Source organism: Pterocles gutturalis, unplaced genomic scaffold (genome assembly GCF_000699245.1).
Source record: "Pterocles gutturalis isolate BGI_N339 unplaced genomic scaffold, ASM69924v1 scaffold31312, whole genome shotgun sequence".
Lineage (NCBI taxonomy): Eukaryota > Metazoa > Chordata > Aves > Pterocliformes > Pteroclidae > Pterocles > Pterocles gutturalis.
This window is the reverse complement of record NW_010116438.1, coordinates 1-24,090: the sequence shown is the minus strand read 5'-3', so window position 1 is coordinate 24,090 and position 24,090 is coordinate 1. Positions and strand designations below refer to the sequence as shown.

At 40.9% G+C, this 24,090-nt stretch overlaps 1 protein-coding gene across 1 annotated transcript; it reads right to left on the bottom strand.

Annotated features, from left to right (window-relative positions):
- Positions 1-1,687: 1,687 nt before the first annotated feature.
- On the bottom strand, positions 1,688-21,388 carry LOC104463260 (catenin alpha-1-like). Its single transcript, XM_010075509.1, has 7 exons — positions 21,284-21,388; positions 19,707-19,902; positions 12,748-12,914; positions 11,845-11,964; positions 8,990-9,256; positions 6,160-6,363; positions 1,688-1,726 (listed from the first exon to the last, which is right to left on the bottom strand). Exons 1-7 carry the CDS (start codon positions 21,386-21,388, stop codon positions 1,688-1,690), a joined length of 1,098 nt encoding a protein of 365 aa, XP_010073811.1.
- Between the last annotated feature and the right edge of the window lie 2,702 nt (positions 21,389-24,090).

Here is a 24,090-nt window from a genome sequence, read left to right as displayed (position 1 = left end):
CCCAAGGAAGCTCATGAAAGAAAAGCAAAATAGTGCAATTAAGGTTGAGAAAACAGTACTTGTTTGCAGTAGTACATTTCCATAAGTGCACTAAACACAGAAACAGGTTGCAAAACAAGCATTTAGCAAGTTATGAGACCACCAAGCCTAAAACGAGAAGTGTTGAGACCTGCTTCAGATACCCTGAGAGCCAAGCTGCACTGGCCAGCGTGCAAGAGTTCCTACTAGGCCATAGGAACTGCCCAGGGCAGCAGCCTGGGGTTCTACCACTTCACTTTTAAGTTGTGCTATACAATTGTTAGATTTTAATCTGATTTACATTAAAAGAAATACAGCCCCCACCCCCAAACACACCCAGCTATGGTACTCAACTATGAGGCCAAACAGAAGATGGAAACTAGAGAAAAAAAAAAAATCAGCTGAAATAATCTGTGCCTGGAATGCCTGCTCTGAAAGCAGCCCCAAATGGTTTTTCTCCATTTGCTGCCAAGCACCTCTAATGCAATCCAGACAGTCAAGGACATAGTCAGCATGTTAATATGAAAGCATTAAAATTCCCATTGAAATAGGACCTGTCAAGCTACTTTATGTAACATGATTTATCATTTCCAAATGTAGTAACAAGGGATTTTATTGTACAAGAGCATGTTGTACACAATGGGGCTCTGGGTTCACATTCCACACTAGCCAAACTAGAATTTCTGACAAAGTTTATGCTAGTACATGTCTGAGTTACTGGTGTGTGTATGAAAGGGCAGCTACATGCATTAGAGATTGGCGGGGTACAGAATAGACTTAAAATGAGACCTCTGCACATTTCTGTGCATACTAACTAGAACTGGACACCTCTGCTCACTGCTTCTAAACGGCTCTAATACAGTGCTTTTGGGAAGAGCCAAACTGGCCCCATCCCTCAAGGCACTTGCATCAAGCAATAAAAATATGGACTGTCAAAAGCTTAAGGAAGTTTTTCTTTCCAGTCTTGCATGTCAATCAGATAACTGATATCTTCCGCAAGTTCAACGCAGTCAAACTGAGAGCAGACTGGAAACTTCCGGTTAACTTTCCAGCACTTGCTAACCCACTAAACCCCAACCTCAAAACCTCTCTTACATTTACCGTATTTAACACAGTAGCTAAAATCAAAAGCCCAAGTTCTGCACTAATAACATCCATGGAGAGCTACAGCACAAGAGCGCACAACCTATCATGACAAAGTCTGTCGATTTTTGTGTCTGTAGAAACATTTTCTTACCTCTCCATTCTACATACCAGCATCTCAGAAATGTAGAAATACTTCATCTCTATAAGCTCACTGTTCTTTTTTATTAATTCAGTTTAGATAATGTAACTACAATGAAAACTACATGTATAAATCTGGGGCAGAGTTGACTAGCACAGTACAGAGAACCAGGGAGGCCAACAAGAATTGTACCTGCTTTCTACACCAGGAGAGGTATCACACCAGCTGCTAGTGCAAAGGCAACACTGGGATAAATTGGTAGCAGTGCCAAAAAATATTCTGCTTCATACTTTTATTTGGAGCAAACTGCAGCGAGTCAACGTCTACCCACACAAGATTATGGAGTTAGACACAAAAGACTGTTTCTGTGGTATTTCGTTATATTGCTGAACTCAGGATTCTAGTTTTCTTACTAATTCATTGGTGTGCTATTAACCTTAAACATCACTCAAGTAGATGGTTTGTTCTGTCCTCTTCCCCTGCCTAAATCTGGTATCCATAGCCAACTGAGCTCAAATATGCTTTGAAATTTTTTCATTTAATTAATAAAATATACACCAAGAATGCCTGAGTGCAACTTCACACAAAGATCTGAATCCTGCCATTAATTAGTTATATTAAAACCTTACCTATGACTGAGGTTGTCAATTTATTGCATTCCAGGCAGTTGATCCCAGAATCCAAGACCTTATACTACTCCACTTTTACAATGCTAGTCAAAATCAACAATGAATTTTGTTAGGCCTTCCCAGTTTCACTCTGCCATTCAGCACTAGCAATAAGAATAAAGCTTCCTCCAAGTAATAAAAATCACATGCATATAGACATTCATGTTTGCTATTTCAATCCAGGAGGGATCTGCAATGCAAGTTTAAAAAGGAAAACTATTTTCTGTTGGAATTGTGAGAAGTGAGCAAAAGCCATAATGGAAACCAGCTCTCCCTAAGCGAAGTGGAAGATGAGGGGAAAAAGCTAAGGGTTCAGATGCTACAATTAAGGGATGAACAGTTGGCATTTTAAGGAATGTGGCTTACAAACCAAGAGCCTGGGTAATAAAAGTTCAGTGGACACAGGTAATAAGCGATGCACAAGGGAAAGACCATCTAACTTAACACTCACAGAAACACACTCCCACTGCTATGGCTCAGAAATTAAATCTTGATGGCAGCAGTTTCATCAAGATAAAACCTCAGTGCTCAGCAGCCATCCAAAAGCAAATCAAGCGTTAGGTATTATTAGTACAGGACTGAAGAACAAAACCAGGAAATACCATGACTCTGTACAAGTCCACAGTGTGCCTGAATCCTGAATGACAGATGTAGCTTGGGTCCCCAAATCTCAAAGGGAATCTGAAAAGCCAGATAAGGGACAAGAGGAGATTGAGGGATGTGTCTACACCAGCATTTTGGCTCAGACCAGAAGTGCGGTTCTGAAACCCATCTCCCAATTATTGCTGAGATGAGAACCATAGCATGCAAATCAGAGCCTTCTTGGGCATGAGCTGGATCCCCCTTTGAGCTAACCTAAACGGGGAGGCAGCCAATATCACACCAAATGCTAACTAGCACCCTGTCTGCAGGACTAGGCTACAACTGGCTGACGCAAACTTCTGTGAAACAAAGGTAAGTGCAGGCATTGAGTCCTAACTCACCCTACAAATCCCATCCTCACCTACCATGCTGTTTGATAACGGCATGGCCAAAGCTGAGACAAGGCATGAATATCCCTTTTACGGCAAGAACCTAACAGGACTTTGCTCTGGGGAAGACAAGACAGAAGCCTCCTACACAATACAGCTGTGAACATAAGTGGTATAGAAAAGGATGAGCAGGGAGTAACTAACTGCTCCAGGGTCTTTTCAAAATGAGACAGAGGAAACATTCAACAGAACAGGCAGACGGTCGTTCTGCTTCAAAACAAAAGGAGATGCTGCTTCATGCATCACCTAGGTGCAAGAACTCCTTGCTAAAGAAGATTATGGATGCTGTAATTTTATAAGGGTTCCAAAAGAAACTAGACAAGATTTACTGGGGAAAAGTCCATCAGTAGCCATCACATGCAGTCAGCAATGCTAGCTCTGGAAATACCTGAGCTGCAGACTGCTAGCACTTGGGGGATAGTCTGGGCAAGTAAAACTACACACCTCCCTTGTTACTGTCCTCTTTCTTGTAGCCATCCACCACCGACCACTGTCGAGACAAGATACTGGCCTTGGTACACAAAATTTAGTGTGACCAAGTTGGGCTGCTCTTGAAAGTGGCAGGATAGCTGTGCCAGATGGAAAAGGAAATAAAACACACACAAATCCAAGAGAGAGAGACAGAAACCTTTGTCACACACTACTGAACAAGCAAATCTTGCCCTTCTTTTAGGGGCACAGCCAGGCTTCATCACCATGCCAGCAGATGACGCAGGGGTCAAGAGATTCTACACAATTCCGTTTATTACTGAAAATTTACTCAAATAAAAACTTCTGCCACACACCATAACACAGCCTGCAATGCTTGCAGACTTACAGGTGCTTGGGGAAAGGCCCAGAGAGACAGTCAAACCATGGGACCAAAACACTCAACTTTGAGTTACAAACTATCCAGGAAACAGCCTTTTTATTGCCACAGACCTGAAAAAAAAACCCAAAAAACTAGGGGCAGTCACTAAAACAGAAGGTATTTAAAACCAAGAGGGAATCTGCCTCGAGCCATTCCCCTGCTTCAACCTTTCCAGTGTATTCCTTATCCAGTCTTCTCTGAGTTTTGACACTTGGCCAATAAACACCTCTTATTCTAGTACTCAGACAAGATTTATGATGCACTGCAAGTGCTGTGCAATTAACAGATTTAATACCCGATTCATTTCCTTCTTCAAAGGGAGACTGGAGAAAAGCACACCAGGAGATGGCTGGGTACTGTAGCTGCGGGTGTATCATACATATACATGATATGACATTTCCTCTACCACTACTGTAAGACAGCACATCCCTACGCTTCCTGTAGATGTATGAAACCTTTTTTGCTGTTCAGATTCCCAACTATTATTCATTCTTCAGCTTAATCATTGAAGGTTTTTTCCTACCCTCAGTATGGATTTTTACACACCACCCCACATTTTCACCATAATTTACCAATTGCTTTTTCCATTCCATTTCACTGAATTTCTAATCTCATTTCCCCAACCACACTGTCTACAATCATAACATAGCAGTGACTTAAAAAAATTCAGTATGCTCCACAAATTTCACAATGTGTTAAAAGAGATAACAGAGGGAATACATTCCTTCCATCTCAGCATGATTACTTTAACTTGCATATCAGAGACAACAGCACACAGCTGAGGAGGAGGATGGGCATTTTGGTGAAAGGAAGTCAGAGCTCTGCAATCTTACATGGGCACTGACCAACTTTCAAAGAGAGAAACACCACCAACTCTCATGTGCAAGACCAAGCATTTACCTCTTCCATATTTTTAATTAGCATTTGGTGGATGTTTTACTCTGAATCATGCCAATAGGGCTTCATTCGGTCCAGCAGCACATCTGTTTGAGGGATTATTTATTAGAGATGCATCATATACTGATAAACCACCAGGAATTTTAAATGGCATGGCCTAGCGGTTTGCTTCCCAGCTACAGTCTTAAGTTCTATATAATGTCACTGCTGAGTGCAAGCTACTTTCACAAGCAATTAAGACAGACTACATGAAGTACCTAGCTCAGCCTGCGGGCTATATAAGACGTTCAATTACTTTGTCCTTGTCTTTGGTAAACAGAAATCCTTGTTTTACTTTCTCTGTACCACACACTGCATCTGTTCTCCAAATTATACCACCCCAATCTGCACATGGCAGCCTTCGGACCAGTTTTACTCTACACTGAACTAGTTTTCACCAAAAGATTTGAAGGCATGGTACACAATACAGTGATGTTCCTAAATAAATTCTACTGTCTAAAAGAGGTACCTCTGAACTAAGATTTACCTCAAACATGCTCAAAAGCATAAGACCTCGTTTCAACTCATTAAGATTTCCTCAGCCAATTTTACTCTCCACAGTGCTACACATAGTTGGCTTAATTGTTGCCATTTCTGCAACTTGTCATCTGAAATAAACTTTAACAGTATTTAACAATTAGACGTAGTCTAAATCTTACGATATCCCAACCTCATCTCTCAACACAGCAAAAGCTATTCACACTAAAACCCACCGAGACAAAAACAAAGAGGCAATGGAGGGAAGTCCAACATTATATCATGCTGCCCTCAAATGCAGCAGCTTATCCGCATGACATGACATTCCAACCGTAGAAACACTCTCAAGCTTCAAATACTGTGTGCACATTAAATGCCTAAACACTGGAAGAAAACTGCTCAGAGTCCAATAGTTATCCCAAACTGCTCTCAGGATTTCTTACTAAATATTTAACTCTGTACATCACCTCCACTCAAACTGAGTAGCAAAATTAACTTGATTCTGAGAATCTATGCCTTTAGCTAAAAAGATGACACAGTCAACCTTTCCAACCTTGAACAGAAGCAACAGAAGCAAAGAAACAGAAGTGAAGTACTACTTCTTCCATAAGCCAAGTTACCTTATGTAAACCGAGGAGGAAGAAAGCAAGACTAATTCTATTGAATTTCTATACAAACCAATATTAGCAGTCATAAAATAAAAACAGTGCCGAAGGATTAATGCTATATGATAACAGTTGCTTTGAAGACTAGAGATCAATTTTAAGATAAGTATCATTTATGATTTAAGTACATTTGATCTTGCCTCCTGACAAACCTTTCAGGACTACTGGTTCATGTTTGAATTCTGCTTGGGAACAGAACAAATCAGCTTTGAGACACACAGCTTCAATTCCACATTTCAGATAATCACATGGAGTTAAAAAACACACAAACAGAACAGAAGATACTCACATTCCCCATGTATTCTGAAAGTAGATCCTGCAAGGCCTGTCGCACTGCATTACACTCAGCAACTATACGTTCCCGTCGGTCATCACGTGTGCAGGATGAATCAGCCATCAGGGCTGCTCCGCTAATGATGCTCTCCAGGCGCTCTTCCAGGGAAGGCCTAAAACGTTCCTCGCTGAAGGTCGATGGATCCACAATAATTTGTTTCTAGTAAAATAAAGGTTTTAGAAATTCATAAGCGGACCAAGTAGTAAGTTACTGTTAGGTCATCCAAGACAACCAATGTTTACAGCAAACCCCTGATAAGGCACAAAAGGCAAACAATATGCAATTTTGGCACCGAGGATGATTTTCATTAGTAGTTTCATAAAATTATGAAAAAGTTCCTCAGCAGATTATGTTACTAGTCATTTCTTGTGCTGCTTTGACAGTTAAACAGAACTTGGCCACAGGAAGCCTCATTATATGAATGGCAAAAATCAAATGTGCCAGCACAAATAAGGTTCTAAGTACAGAACTCTACTTAACTACATGTCAATCCAGACATGCCTTCACCAGTTAACTTGCCAGATATAATTATCCCATCATGAACAAAAAAACCCAAGGAAAACAAATGTCAAAAATTAGCCCTATATATAGTGCTCTGTTGTCTTAGTTTATCCAGTCTTTCTTCTCTTCACTGTTATACAGGTAAATACAAAAGTATTCTCAAAAATTCTCAGAGTGAAACATCAACACAAATATTTCAAACAGCACATAAATCAATTTTTTCACAGCAGAAAACTATCACAGGTTTATCTTGACCGAGTATTACTACTAAGCACAGCTCACACAGAGACCTAAGGCTGAAACAGCAGTACTGATGGATCGGCTTTTCAAGGGGCCAATCCCACACCCACAGAAGTTCACCAGGGAGAGGCAGGGTAGTATTTATCACCTTGTGAGTACCTTTAATTGGTTTATTTAAACAGGCTTGCAATTTATTACGGATAAATAATTTGGCCATTTTAAGGTTTGGTGGTTTGTTTAGGATTTGGGTGGTTTTTCTTCCCACTATGGGGGCAGGAGGGGAGAATGTTGCTAACTACAAAAACAGCCCCAAAGTTAGTTGAAATGGGAGTTATTGCATCAGTTTGTATGCTAGCAAACTTCAACAGCAACGTCACAACCACTGCTTCTCCCTCCAGCCAGCACATTTCGTGTGCACACAGCCTTCGTGGCAGGATTAGAACACGGCATGTGTTCTCTAACACACTCCTTGTTTTTCCTGAAACTTTTAGCTGTGCAGATAATACAATGGTAGTACACTACAACTCCAGAACTGCACCATCAAAAACAGATATAATGATTATCTTGTTATCTTCTGGTAGTCATTTAATATTTTACCATCACAGTAAAAACACTGGAGCATTTGGGGCCAAAGCTTCTATTACAGAAGTGCAATAATACTCAAACGCCAACAGGAAATGAAGTGCAGGGATAACATCTGCTGAGAACCTGAACACATTTGTTTTGCCTGTATCCTATGGCAGGAATGAGACAAAGCTATTGCGTACAACACACGCTAAAGCTGGGCTGCTGAACAAGCCCTGCTATTAGAGAGCCTCACAAAGCACAACTAAAAGCTCAAAAGCTCCATGTGAACTGCAACACTCAAAAAAAAAAATGTCTGGCTATATAGTAGAGAGTTCATATAGTAAAATAAGGCCATGTATCAGAAATCATATTAAATGCTTTGAGCTAGATTAGCCAGTCTATGAACCTGAACTGAATTGCTTCTTCAATTCTACATACCCAAGCCAGTCCTTAATACTGTGTGCTGTTACACCATGTGCCTTCCCCTCCCACAGACTCCTGCTCAAACCTGCAATCCCTCAGGTGCATTGTCTTAAGGCTTACGTAGCTGAACACACAACTGATGGAATTTAAGAAAAGCAGACTTAAAACTGAAATCAGTCACAAAAATCAAGATAACCATGACATCCTCTTGTTACCCAAGAGATCACACAGAAAAGCTTCACACCAGGGACGGGGAGAACTCAAAACAGTACTTTATCCTGGTAAAAGAAACACAGCAGAAAGAGTAAGGCAGGGGAGGAACAAGAGTGGTAAGAGCAAAAAGGAGAAAGTGAGCAATATCTGGCAAAAGCAAAAGTATTAAACACCTTTTGAGTGATGGCTTTGCAATATTAAATAAAGTTTTAGAGGTAAGTTAGTGCCAAGGTGTTTAAAATTCAGAGGCTGAATCAGTGGTAGACGCAGAATACCAGCTTCAAAAGGAAAGTGTTCTCAGTAAAAATGCATGGCTACCCTCAGCAACTTACTGAAGGCAAGAAAAAGAACATGACGGATCAGTACAACACATCAGTGTGACATGACTTCATCCCCAAAGATCATCTTGAACTTCCCACTTTGTGTTCCTCTCAATAGGTACTTTTGGCAATTTCAAATAGATTATTCACTTTTAATAAGTCATTTCTGTCACCTACAAGAATACATTACACAAATATATTACAAAATAATCAATTTCAAATAAACCAAGGGCTTACATCTAATGTAGCAGTAGGCTAACTGCTATTTCAGAGCTAGTTTAACTTGACAGCCTTCAATCACCAAGAACTGCATATATAAAACTTCCTATATTCCATCAATCCTAGTTTAGAAAGGCTTTTTAAAAAAATAAAAGCCTACTTTACCTGGGACTTGCTGTATTTCAGTAGAAAATGATTTTTCAAGCAATATAAATAACAGCAAGCTGTTGCTAGTAAATCAGGTAACAAACACAAGAGCTGAAGTTACTTTTTTTTTTTTACATAAAGGGTTCAAAACTTACATCAAAGTTGTTCAGCGCATAAGCCAGCTCTCCACCTCCACCCTGCTGCTGGGCAGCATCATCTGATGCAGTTGCTTGAGCCGCATTGGAGATACCCGTGACCGCCTGCTGAAGTTGTTTGTAGATCAAGTCCCTGTTGGCTTTGTAAGCAGCTACATCAGGGTGCTGCAGACAGGCCTGGGACGCTGTGTAAAGAATGGGAACATTCTTCTGCAGAATTCCTCTGGCTGCTGCCATTTGATCACGGTGACCCACATCTTTCAACTCCTGTTAAGACAATTAAAGAAAAAAGTATTTGAGAATACTCCTCACACTTAACATCTATACACCTTTTCCCTGCACCTTCAAAGACAGGCAGGTTCTTTGCCCAGTATGCTCAAATCTAACTGTCTTCTGATTGAGTATCCCTATTCTTAAGGGCTCAACTAATTTCAAAACACAACAACTTTATAAAAGAAAAAAAAAAAAAGAAGTACTGTGGGTCAATTCACAACTCCACAATTCAAAAATCTGAGGTCGGATTGTTGCTCCTCACCACAGCAGAGGGCCAGCATTTTGAAAGCTGGTAACACCTGTAAATCAGAAGGAGACAGAAGCTGCAAGCACACATTTTTCTCCCCACTCCTTCCAGTTTGCATTACATCTACAAAGTCACAAAGAAATCCTCAAAACAGAATACCGTACAATTTTAGATAAAAATTAGCTTGGTTCTTCAGTTAACTATCAAACAAACAAGAGGCTTCCCCTGCAATCTTGTCTTGCACATGAGAAGCAAGATCATCTTTAAACTCCAAGACTCACGACCAGAATATTTTCTTTAATTGCACCTAGAAGATGGGAGTTTACTCTCCTCAAGAGACTCAAGTACTTAATTTTAGAAGAACAAGTATATCACCTCATTCAACTTCTTGTTCATCTCCAATGAGACAAAATTAATCCAATGACTATAATTGCCACTAATTTAAGATTAGCAAGCGAGTCCACAGGTCTTTTCCCAAACACTGCTGCAATTCTCTAAAGCACCATCACCTCTGTTTGGGAATAGAAGCACTATGAATAGATAAAGCTTCCGAGGCCAGCACCAGCAGGAAGTTTATAAAAGGAAGAATGAACACAGTTATTAGCAGTATGAACATTTTGAAGTTCCCTCTTAAATCTAACGAAGAGGTGATGAAAATGAAGAAGTGGGCTGACTTACTGAGAAAGGGAAAAAATCTGACAGACTCTTCAAAATGAATGGGTAATATGTGACCTCTAAGATGCACGCTAAGCAGGGAGGGCATTCCAAACAGGCTTACAGATTTACAGATTTAGTACAACCACTTCCCATAGTGTGGAACAATCCATCACAAAGCAGTTTAAGAACATTTATACATTGCCATCACAACCCTGCTCCCATTTACTGCAATCAGATTTTAGATACATAACCAACTGGCAATCCATTTTAGACTGTGCCCAGTTTATTTTCAAAGATGAATCTGTGCAAAAAACCTAAGCAGTGTCAGAGGTGCATAAGCAGTTTTGGTTTGTACATACCAGCAGAGCAAGCAAACAAATAATGCTCTCAGAGAATTATGCTATTTCTGATAAACGGGACTGCCCACACCTCTGCTTTCTTTTGAAAACTTACCTACACCAGAATGAGTCACAACAGTGATGCTGAACAAAACAAATTTTACACACAATTTAAGGTTAAGCACAAGCTATGCAAACATAAAATGAATACATAACAAACGGGATTTTAAATCCCTTCTCAGATAGAGGCATTTCAGTGCAGGACTAGCCAGCACTGTCACTCACTTTGTCGGAAAGAGCTGTAATTCTATTTCCAGCCATGACTTTTGCCCCTCGTTTAAGTGGATGTCATGGTTTAAACCCAGCCAGCAGCCACACACCACACAGCCGCTTGTTCACTGTCCCCCAAGCGAGGGGAGAGTGGAGAGAATTGGAGGGGTAAATGTAAGGACACTCGTGGGCTGAGATAAGAACAATTTAATAATTGAAATAAACTAATCATCATCATCATCATTAAATGAGTGATACACAGAGCAATTGCTCACCACCCACTGACCAATGGCCAGCCTGTTCCCAACTAATGATCCCAGAAGAGAGAAAATCCCGAAACCACAATCTCAGAAGAGAGAGAAAGAGCTTTCTGGCCACCTCTCATTCAAACACTGAGCAGGACGTTGTACAATATGGAATATCTCATTGGCCAGTTTGGGTTCACAGCTCTGGCTACGTTCCCTCCCAGCTCCTTGTGCACCTGCACACCAGCAAAACAAGGGAAGCTGGAAAATCCTTGATTTCTTAGCAACAACTAAAAGCATCAGTATATTTTCAACATTCTCCTCATACCAAACGCCATATTGAATCCAAAACACAGCACTATTCTAGCTACTAGGCAGAAAGCTAGCTCTGCCCCAGCTGAAAGCAGGACATTGGATATGTTCAGTCAGTCTGTGCAAACCACAAAGGCAGCGTGGTCTAGTGGTGAGTACAACAGGCACCAAATCACACCTCAATTCTCTTTCATTACCCACACCTGCATGGCTTCAAAATGGGAAGTGCAATTCTTGGGAAGCAGCATTTCATTAAGGTACTAAAGTATTAACATAAACACTTCTAGAACAAATTCCATCAGAAGCAGTACACCACAGTGAGCAGACTTTCTGCTTACCAGGCAAGCTCAAATTTCCTAAACACTGAAGTGTGACACAAAGTACTCAGCAACACAAAAAAGGAAAAAAATTATTAGCAACACTGTGTACTGCCCAAGAGCAGCAAGACTGCCTTATTTTCTTATTTTGAAAAAGACAAGTAACATACAGAAGAAAAAGCTGCCATCACTATACCTGCTGTCTTTTGGCTGCCATTATGTTAAGCTTGTCCACTTCTGGTTTGAGGGCTTTGTACTGGATACCCAAATCTTGCTCCGTGCCAGCATTCCTTAATTTCAAGATACCTTCTTCCACCTAAAAGAACATATTTTCACATATTTTTCCAAGTAACCCAGTCCACAGTTCAGAAAGTAATTCAGAATGTACTTCACAGCAGACAGAGAAAGTAATCATCCCCTGCCCTCTTATTTTTTGGAGAGATACTTCAAAGGCTAATAGCACTCAAGGCTTAGCTATTACTTCATAGTCACCAGAGACAGCCACATACATGCATTTGAAAGAGGACGAAGGAGTCCAAGGCCCTGGCAGAACTGTGGTAGTGGCCAAAGGGCACACAAGGAGTGTCCTCAAAGCCCTGCCACAAAAGCAGGCCTAGTATCAAATCTCATTTCATTTCAAATTCTGTACAAACCACCCACCCTCCTGCTCATGGGAAGAAAAGGCTTCCTCAAATATTCCACATTCACTTTACTTACTCTACAGAAGCTACTCATCCTTAGTAGCTACAAGGGAGTACTGGTTATAAGGAAACCAAATTATTTCTTCAACATGAAAAAAAGCTGGTTATCGCCTGCAGTTGCAGACCATAGTGCAATCAGTTTCAGAGCTAAAAGTTCAGAATAAAGTACAATACAGTGTCAAAAGCTGCTGACAATGAGCATAAAAACAAAGCGACAAACATTCGTTGCACGTGTTTTGCTCAGAGGAAAAATCCTAAAAACCTCCCTGCTCCAGAAGCAAGCCGCTGACAGTGCGCATACCGGGGTCAGCACACATGCATGAAACAAAGCCACTTGACAGAGCAGGCTTGGCATGCCAGGCACAGCAAAGTGCATCACAGCAGAGAGTTACACTTACTACTTTAAGTTGAACAAGCAGCTTGTAGACATCTGCCATGTCAGCCAAAATCAGCAATCGAGTAACGGCAGAGAGGAGGGCGCGGGCCGCTCGGACCATGTTCCCTCGCTTCACGGAAGAGCAGGGGTCATCCGCAAACTCCCCCGAAGCACTCTTCATCAAGTCACCTGTGCAAGAGGAGAAGATGGTTTGACTTGAACATCAAACAGCATTTCTTAAGGGGTTGTCAGGATTCCTGGGAAAGTCAACCTAAGTCTTGAAAATAAAACACATTTTCCTAAATACAGCCAGCAGGTAAGATCACATGTAGCTGCCTCTAAGTACAGTTACCACAAGGTATCAGGGTAGAGAGGTTTGTGCAGGGAGGAAGGGCTGGGAAACAACACTTTGGCCCCCATTTCCAATTGTACAGGTGCTTTAATATGCCAGAATCCTCTGGAGACACAAATTCAGCTTGCCTTCGCTATTACGTGCAGGACTGCAGTTATTTGACAAACTACAATGGTTTCAAAGCTTAAGCAAAAGCTTTGATTTGTGTGCGTGTAGGAGTTAAACAGAAAGCAGCAGAAAGTACTGTAAACACACAAGGAAACGCCACAGCTCATGGGACTGTAAACAACTCCGAGCGATGACCTGGCTGGATATGCCCTCGTTTGCATTCAAAGCAAGGCACCGCTTAGTAAAACGCTTCAATGTTTTATAGCCTGTGGGTCTGCATCTGGTGCAGGAGGAAAGAATTTGGGTTTCAGATGGTAACAATGCTATTGGTTAACTATGAAAAGCAAAGGCCACTTTACACAGCTAGAGAAATTCCTCCAGAAGGCATTCGGAAAGCATAAAAGTCATGTCTGCATGTAGTCAGAGGAATAAATTTTTTCTCCCCCCTCTTTCTGGGGCAGCATTTTGCTTCCAGTACCACAGTTCCTACAGAGCAGCAAATTTTGAAATCCACATTATTGTTCTTGGATCTCTTTGCATTTCAAAAATATTTGTTGGAACAGCTAGGATTTGGTTTAGAAAACACCGGGTAACTCAAGGCCAAGGATTTGAGGGCAGCTGGAGATGACCAGAAAGCAGGCAAGCTGCATTATAACTAACTGCTGTGTCAGAGGCTTCCCAAACCTATACGAAAAAGAGTCCATGTGGCCAAACGCGAAAACAAAAATAGCACATCTCGGGTAAGAACCTCAAATAGCGTTTCACAAGTGAAAGCTGACAGTGATTCCCATCAAGCCCACTAGGAAATTAGGCTGGTTGAGATTTGCACTGAAATCTCAAGATGATGCAGTGGCATCACCCTGGCAACAGCTTGCGTGCTCCCACAGCTAGGCAATCAGTGCAGCACATCCCCAGTATAGGAAGTATTTCCATTTTATTTTAACAACTTTTTTTTTTTTAAACTACTATTTTAACTACTCAAAAATACCTTCAACTAGAGAGCCTGGGGTTAACCATCCACATATTTACCATTAAGCAACCAGTATCTTGCCCTGAAAGAGTTTCTAGCATCCAAGCACTCTACACCTTTGCAACTAAATACGGCCCAAACACAGCTGCCAGCCTGTCCAAGCAACTACATCCAGATACTCGATTTTGTTCAAATGCTCCCTCCTATGTAACACCCTTCCATCAGCTTAAATAATATGACGAAGAGTGGCATACAACATTTTAAGACAAAAAATATGCTACTTCAGTACTGTGATGAATGAAAAAAGCTTCTGTCCAAGTACAGACCAGCTATAAATATCAATCTAAAGCAATCCCTTACCCACCTTTTTGAAGAACATGACTCGTTATTTTAACAAGTGTTAAGAGCCTCGGAATTTCCAGATGGGTGAAAGACGATGCATCTCCAATGCTGAAAAACTGCAACCAGCCATGAGACCATAAAACCCCTCCATAGCTGACATGACCCTTTCTTTATTCCTTCTGGAAGTGAAATTAATGTCACCACCACAAGTATGAACTCTGTTAACAATCTCAGGATTTAAGGATATATGCCAGAACCAAAACTCACTTCAGATATTTCCTCCCTTATTTACTTATATGTAAAATTCCCAAATTTCCCACTCCCATAAGAGAAGAATGTTGTTTTCATGTATTTCCTACTTAAAACAATTTAGAGAGTTAAGTTAGCCACTCACTTCATCTGTCTCAGAAATTGCTAACAAAGTTAAAAGCCAAAATTATCCTCTACTCATCTCTTAAATTGCATCCTTGCAAGCCAGTCCTGAAATAAAATGTTGTTCCCTTTTATTTTAAAGAGACTTTAAAACATTTAGTGAGTTTCAAACAGCTTGTCAGGGTGTCAGAAGATAACCAGCTTCCCAGAATTAAAGGAAGATTATATTTAAAGTTGTTGCATATAGGTTTTTTTTTCTGCAAATTAAAGAAAGCTGGCTTTCAGACTTCTTTTACAAAGAAAAAACAACATGAGCTAGTTATTTTTACTAGATTCAAAGGGTAAGAGGCAACTCTGCCCTGACCAAAGTATGCAGTTACTGCATTATGTGTACACATTAGCAGTTCAAACTGGATCCAGCATAATCTTCTCATTTTCAAAATTTGAACCAGAGGTAACACAGCAAGTTTGAAAGCAGGATTTGAAGAGTTAAAAGAAAGACACTGCAGAGGAGTCAGACTATGAGACTCAGATTATACAGCTGGTACGAATTCATATATGAGTAATCTGGTTTTCCAACATAACCTTAGATTTTCACTAGATATTACAAGGGAAAGATAATAAAACGGAGTTGAGAAAAGAAGAGGCAACGGTAGCTATACTATGATCTTGTCAATAAAGCACTAAGAATTCAATTAAATCTAATGGAACAAAGCCCATTTCAGAAATAGCAAGATTTTAGCCCATCAAAGGGAAATTACCATTTTCTAGTCTCATTCCCACCATGCCCACAGGGTCTGACAGCACTTTCAGACAGCCCTATTAATCGTCCTCAGCAGCGCAGTACACGATGACCATGACGGAGGGGGTTTTCTTTATATGAACACTGACGGAATGGGAAAGCTGGGGAAAAGACAGGCAAGGCAGGGAAGACCTGGGACACACATGCAGGCACTGATGCTTTTTTCCAAGGTAGAAATTCACACCCACACATCACCTCGTACCCTTCAGCACCTTCCAGTTCAAAGCCCATCTCCAGGTTGCTTTGCCAAGTATTAGAAATGCTGTCAGGCCATACCTCTGCCTGCTCCCAACACCCTATCACAGCTCCCTAGAGGTTGCCTGTTCCCCACCAAATGAAGGAAAACGTGACAGAGTTTCAAGACTCTGCTACTCTAGATACTGAAGATACATTCTTACCGCTAAGGCCACCTTGAATGTCTGCCATGAGTGTCACAACAGCCTGCCCTTGGTTTCTACTACAAAGGACAAGGCCCTTTATTTCCTTTTGCCACATCAACATGGAGTTGATACTTCTGGAAACAAAAGCTTCTGTTAATTCCTTAATCTTGTCTTCAATTAAATCCATATACTGCCTACAACACTCCTCCTACAGTTTGCTAAGAGGCATCTCAGAGCTCCCTGAGGTGACAGCTTTTCAAAGGTCTTGAGTCCTTGGCTGGAAGATTACTTCTAATACAAGTGGTACACCCACAAAATACTTTTTTTGCAGTAAACCAAGCGAGAACTCTTTGCACTCTTCCAAGAAACTAAGCTAGCTGTTCACAATAGAATTTTACAGTTGAGTTTTCCAGGAAGAATTCAGTGTTAAACTTCAAGTTACTCTGCAACTGGCCTCCTTCTGTTCCTTGGAAATCCTTAAGCTGTGCATCTTGTGTGAAGTACAGAGAAAAAAACATTTTACCCTTTCATAATTTGCCTCGCTGTTCAGTTTTGGAGAAAGCCTCACTCAGAAACACAGGGCACAAAAACACCATGCTGCATCAGTAGGTTCACTGCCCTGCAATCGCAACCATGAAACACGATCAAAGTCCACAGGACTTAGGAGACCATTCTTCTGTTCTCTTACCTCAAGCCCTATGGCACAGGCTTAAGCTTTTTAATTTTAAGCTTTAATTTTTGGTCTTTTATGTAAAGTTACCATAGGAACCAACACAACAGTAGAAGCGTAGCTAGTACCCTGGGCCCTCACACTAGCATACAGACACAGAGAGGCAGTGAGCTATGGTTAGAAATACTCCAGAATGGGAATAGCCTGGTCAGTCTGACCTGAAAGAAATTTCCTTCTCGACCCTGGAGTTTGCAACCTGCCTCAGTGCCAAGCACCCAGGTAAGAAACTGATTCATTTCTAAAACACCTCCCAACAGCACCAGAAGAGCTGATCATATCAAGTCTTCAGTGCTTCATAAGAAGGTAAAACCCTACCAAGAGCTTACTGTGCACGGAGCAAGGGTGGGCAAGACCAATATTGCCTCTTCTATGACCCAGCAAAACTCCAGTGGCAGAAAGTAATGTAACAAATGCTGTAAGGATTCTGAAATCAGAGACATTCACACCAGACATCTTCCCAGTACTGTCTTTTCTATAACCACAGCAGGATCTATTCTGAAAAACGCCTGGGTTCTTTTTCTCCACCATTCTGTTCAAAATTTTACTTTCAGAAGTTTCACTACTTTAAAAGAAGTCAAAAGTCCAAAGCTTCAAAGCGCCAGAAATCTTACTTTAGGATATTTCATTAACTTGTTTAATATTTAAAGCAAGCTGTAATTTATTCTTCCATTGTAAAAATCAGGAAGACTTTGAAGATCCACTCATATTGATTTAATATGTAACCATACTATCACTCATTCTAAATAGCTCTTTTCACTTCTTTGTTTTTACCCCCCAAGAACGGGATTTTATGAACAAGCGTGCTCACTAAAATCATGTACCCTCTCAATCTTCTTCTTGCTGGGCTAAAAAAATTTTTAATTTTCTCTGATGAGACAAGTTATCTATTGTCCTAATCATCTTCATAACCTCTGTCTACATTCATTCATCTTTTTTTATTATGGTAACGAAACTGCTCCCTATTCTAAATAGAGGCATTATTAATTCTATTTTCCTGTCTTCTGCTGAAGACAAATTGCGCTACACATCTATAATCCCACTGCTGCCATCAGCCACACAGATGCCACCAGTTCATGAGCACCGTACTGCTGACCAAGACACCCAGACCTTCTTCTCCACTTCTGCCCCCATTGCAAAAGGCAGATAAAAGCAGGTTTTGCTAAGCACACACGCAGGCTTTGTATTACACTTCCCTCATTTCTCCAGATCATGAGTTCAACTGGTCTACCACAATACTGGAAACAGTTCTGAAGTGCATGGACTATATATAAACATGCATGTTGACGGTTTCTATCTCCTTGCTGTTATTAGCACTACTGAGAACAGCAATCCTCCCCTGGGCATCGGCAGCAATAAGCCTTCTTGCTGTTGTATCTCATTTTTCACCATTTGCTTCTAATTTCCTCAAAGGTTTGTTTGGTTTTTTAATTTCCTTATGAAGAACTGCTCTGCTAAACCTGACAGAACACTGGCAACGTGATGGCTTTTATCCCCAGTCGTGCTGCCCCAGCATCCCAGCTGCGCTGCAACTGCATCCCCACAAACAGCACTGGGCACCAGTTGTATTCAGGTGAATCCCTGAAGCCTAATCATCCTCCACTCAGCTTCAGGAAACAGGCAGGGCTATCCCCTCCATGTATCAGATTTCACACAAGCTGCAGACAGTAAAAAGGGAGGAAGAAGTGAAACAACATTAAGGTGGGAAGTTATTTCACTCCAGCACCTCTCAGCTATGAACTCCACCTCCTCTGTCAAAGACCAAGAGAGCAGGCAGGTTTTGGCATCAAATCTACACGTAGTCTCAAAATCAAGCAGGGGCCAAGAAACAAGTGAAAGGGTCATCCTGGAGGTTTTTATATCAGTCTCTCCTTCCTACCAGCTTCTCACTGTAACATACAACTACAGATTCAGCTACTGGAAATTCTCAATCCCAAGGACTGAGTACAGCTCCCTCGCTCACTAATACAGCTAAGAGTCATTTGAAGGTACTCACAGATTGAGCTCTGACTCCCAACTCCAAGCAGCAATCAAGCAAGCCCCAAGAATTACAGGTTTTGAGACAAAGCGGTCTCTTCTGTTGTTGTTTGTTGTTGTTAAATTAAGCCAACTCAATTATTAGCCCCTTATATCGCAGCCTTCTTACATTGATCTTTTAGTCTGTCAACCAGGCTCATCCAGAACTTTGGACCATTTTCAACTAATATTTCATCACTGTGCAACTTCAGCTCCAAACAAGTAATTAATGCTAATGAGCTTCCTTTTTTTTGCAGCAGCAGCCGCCACCATTAATACCAGTTGACTGGGTTTCACTGAAGCATAGAAAAGGCTCATGACTGGAAGAATGATAAATGATTTATGAGCAACAATATTTACTAGTGCATATTTTAGAGTAAGCCAGCTCCATAGGCTTTTGTTGCAGGTCTTCTCCAAGAAAGTGAAATGAAAATGATAAAAATCAACACTAGACATGGGGGGAGGAAGCCTGGAATATTTAATCAAGGTCCTTGCATTCTGTTTGTTGCTGTCTACATTTTGCATATTCAAGACATCCGGCTCCGTCAAGTCAACTCTCAGCTCTTCCTCCTACAACGCTGTTTTGTACACATTCAAATACTGAAGTTATTAACATATTTGAGACATAGTTCCATAATATTTGAAGGGGGGAATTTACTTTTTAGCCTAAACTGAGCTTTAAATGCTCTTCAAATAATCAGCCCTTCTGCTTCTCTTCTCTACTTGGGACATCCAACTGCCAGATCTGCCCAGTTCATATTATTCCTCAAGGAAGGCAGCAAGACAAGCCAAGAATCTGCGCAAGTGGAGAGGAACAGAAACACTAGAAATAACAGCAAGAAGGAAACAGGAACAGGTCTACTTACTCCGAAAAACCACAGTTTTACAAGCTATCAGATACATAGCTCTCACCTTGCTTACGAACATCTTCCACAGCCGCTACCAGCTCCTCTTTAAGGAACTGGCTCTCTTTCGCAATTTTGTCTCCTTTCTCCAGGAAATTCTCTGTTGCTTGTTCAACTGAAGCAGCCAGAACATGGGCCTTTTTAGAACGCCCTCGCTTTTTATTAGAGGGGCCCTTGTTGCTAGTGTTAACCAGTGTTGTTACCTAAAGGAGTAGACGGAGGGGAAAAAACAGAAAACATGAAACAAATCGTAAGTTTATTAATTTGACAGCAAGGACATGTATATCACTGATACCTGCACTATTGCCAGCTCCAAAGGTTAAACTCACAAACAAATGCTTTTCACGTCTCTTTAAACATTACCATGCCTCTTGATTCCTTAGATGAGCATTATAAATTCAGCTAAACTGCTTAGAGATTTTTCTTATCAGCAGCAGACCTGAAAATTTTATTTTAAGAATTGAGATCTATTTGTATTTTCGATAAACTGCGATCTCAGTAATAGGCCAGAGCTATTTGGCACCACATAAAAAGAATTCACGTTGGGGATAATTAGTTTGGGATAATTCTCCAGGCATAAAATACCCCAAACAAGGTTGAAGCCATTATCTACAGAAATCCAGCAACACAGCATCTTTTCAGTCCAAAACAGTACTTCAGACAATTGTCCAAATGCAGAGCAAAAGAACTTTCTAAAGCTCATTATTTCCCTAAAACAACCAAAACTGAACTCACAATTTTCCTGCAATCAACAAGTATTTCCAAGTTTCATGTTTTAGACTGAAACCCTGCTAGGAGCTAGTCACCACACTGCTCTGGAGCTGACGTAAAGGTCTTCAGAGCTGAATCCATCTTCTCAGTAGGTTGATTCAGAGAGGGAAACCCATCAGCTGGGAATATCACTCTCAGTTAATGAGGAGCATCTGTATTGGGTAGTCTCAGCTCATCACGTACTACAAACAACGAGCAAGTTGCAACAAGGCAACTTACTCTACTTTCCTCTCTGTATTTTGCTAGTCACCTCATTCACAAAGTTTGGGACTGCCAGTACTCCTCAAAGTAGCACAGTAGGCCGTAAGTTACAGCCACTGAACTTCGACAAAAAGATGAGTTTGCTAAGTTCGAGAAAATAGGAGAATTTCTCTGAAGGAAAGACTCTAACAGTAACTCCAGCTAAAAAGTTATATAGTAGATCACCCAACTGCCCATCTGAATATCTGGAGGGAACAAATGGCAGGTTGTTTCAGAGGTGCAGATAGTAGCTTGGCAGTTAAAGGGATTCCAGTTAATACTGGAAACAGACCTCGATTACTAACATGCATTCTGCACTTCCAATTGAAACACTGTGTCTTACTGGGTGCTGAAGAACAGTGTTTCTAGACTCATGCCTAGTAACTGTTAATAAAACTGAACGAAGAAATTACCTGGACACTTTTTTTCATCTTTAGTTTTGCAGTGTTTTTACTTCCAGAATTTAAGCTTTGAAAGTTACTTAGTTGAAATAACACACCAAAATAGGTAATCATCCTTATGAAGGTTTTGGGTTTGTTTTTTTTTTTTGCGCTCCCCCCCTTTTTTTCCTACCTGTGTAACAAGAGGCTCAAGTAGTCTTTCAACTGCCAGTGTTCTTATCTCCAAGCTTTTGGGGTCCCATTTGAAGTTAACGTTGCCTGCAGTAACAGCAGTCATTTCTAGAAGATGAAAAGAGCTCTATAAATACCTTTTTTTTTTTAAATTAATGCTGTTAGAATGTATTTTAAAAATAAATTAAAACAGAGGCTGTTAAACACACAACACAGCCATACAGTGTAAGTTAAGGTTATACTGTCTCTGAAAATATCAGTTTTGGTTCAGTGGTGATGGTTCAAAAAATTGCTTGCTATGACAATATACAGACATTATCTGTGCGTTCTGGTTAGAAAATAAAAACAAAAACAAAACCCAAACAAGCAAACCCACACTGAAACCTATCCAAGCACCACAATATCTTATCAGAGCAATGATAAAATGGGCATTGTTTGGTCTACTCATCAGTGGTCCCCAAGCAATGAAAACGGACCTCGAAAGTAAGGGGGGGCACTTTACCCACAAAGCTGGGGGCTAAGCAAATAACCCCTTCCCGATTTCTGCTGCCTCCCCCCAGGGCTGGCTGTCCTGTGCTCCCAGACACAGCCCAAGGTCTTGGGAGAACAGAAGGGAACACCTCCACTTCAACAGCACCATAAAGCTGACCTTTCTCAGCTCCACCATGAGCCACTACCCCAAATGCTTTGTCAAACCAGGAGCCAGGTTCTAGCTCACCTCATCCAACCTACTCCCTCATCCAATTCAATTCACCTTTTGGAAGCACAAAGGTAAAACAGTGAATATAAACCTTACAAAGCCAGAAAATCCAGTTGGTTCATATTTAACAGTTTACATATCTACTACACTTCCTCTTACATTTCCATAGGAGGGAAAAGCAGATTTGCATGAAGAGAAATGGTAAAAGCTGTCAGTCTTTGCTTCCCGTTAACAGTTTTAGATTGACTTCCCAATGGAATGGCAAATATGAATATAGGAAAAGTTTAATGAAACTGCTAAAATAGCTCCGGTTTTGAAACCGGTAGTCTTAAAAAAAAAATAAAAATGAACCACAACTGATCACCAGAGAAACATTGTGATGCACAACAAAGGAATAATCAGAACCATCATTTCAGTAAAAAAATGGATTTAAAGTATTTACAGGTCCATAAAACCAGTTCATACCACTTTGGACTTAAGAGATTCCAGCTCTTCCTGCTTTAGGTTGCCCTCAAAACTCAAGATTAGACTAAACCGCCATTTGTAACTTCATATTCTTAAAGTCAGGAAGAGAAATACATTTCCCAAGTCTCCTTCCACCCCTTTTCCTAAGCACCTACTGTTGCAGTGGTTTTAAAAGCTTAATAGTTGTTATTTTTAAATCTCACTCTGGACAGGGCATTGTCTGCATAGCATCTCATCAGACAGATTGCTCTGACAGCACCAGATGTCCCCAAGCTGCCAGACAAGCACAACGTCCCATTATTTTTAAGAAGCAGGAGGCAAGACACTAATTTTGGTAAGCAACAATGTTTACAACACATACCAACAACTAACGGTTTTACACCGACACTGACTGTTAAACATGCAGAAACAGCACTGACGTGGCTGCTTGTTTCCCATTGAAAAATAAAATCCCTTGGGTACTTGAGAAGCTCAGCCTGAGAGGGTGTAAGAAAGTCTGGGCTTAGCATCACCTGGCTTCAGTCAACAGCACCTTCATGGCAGGCTGATCCCGAGACAGTACCTAGGCTTCCTCACACCACAGACACGACACAATTGATTAAGTACTCAGTACACTACTGAAAACACATCTTTGCCCTGAAAAGCCTACGTGCCGTCACACACTGAAGTACAACATTGCAAGGTGCAAAGCACGAATATTCACCTAACCTGCATTCAGCTTTCCACTTACGCCCACGCTCCAAGTGGCTGGACTGCTGGGGTAAAAACTTAAAAAGCTGAAAGCTTAAAAAAAAGAGACTAGAAAAAGGCTGATCCATACTAGCATACATGTAACATTTCCGATGGTTTTAAATCAAAAAGCTTGAAGGTACAGATGAAACGTCCCAGCTCCTGCAGCAGAAGGCATGCCAGGCTCCAGCTCAGAGACCCCAGTGAGCAAGGGTGGAGGATGGCCACCTCATCTTCCTCACCATACCTGACACTTATCACTAAGTCCTGTGAACTCACTTAACTATCCTCCTCTCCCCACCACCCCCTTTTTAGTTTTTGCTGGCCCAGCTTTGTGCTGGCTTGTGCCACAGTCCGGAGGTGCAAATGCTGGCATAGGGAAAGCTGTGACAAGCCTTTCACCCCCCAGGTTAACATCCTACCTTCAACAAGGAATTTCACTAGTTTAGTCCCCCCGATTAGCTCAGCATGAATGCTTCCTACGTAAAAAGCCAAGAAAAACACGTTGAAAGCCTTTATGGTTTCTGAGAAACATACCCAGGGCTCTGGAAAGCCCATTAGGTTTCTAGGTAAAAGCTGTTTCTATATATTTAATGCTGTTACGCCTCTCGCAAAGTGCAGGACTAGAAGTAACCATGAGGTGACACACCGATCGTATTAATAGTATAATGAAGGCAGCTAATCTGAAAACACGTTAGCATGATAGTTCACGAATTGGCCAAAAGTAATGGTCTATAAAACCACTTAGTATGAACTTTATTGAAATTTATCTAAAAAACATATGTTGATATCAAATACGCTGTTTGGCAGCAATGACTTGGATACAATTTGTACATTGTAGTAAATATGTTTATTCAATTAAATACTTGTGAAGAATACTGGAACAGGCTACAACTTACAAACGCATTTGTGAA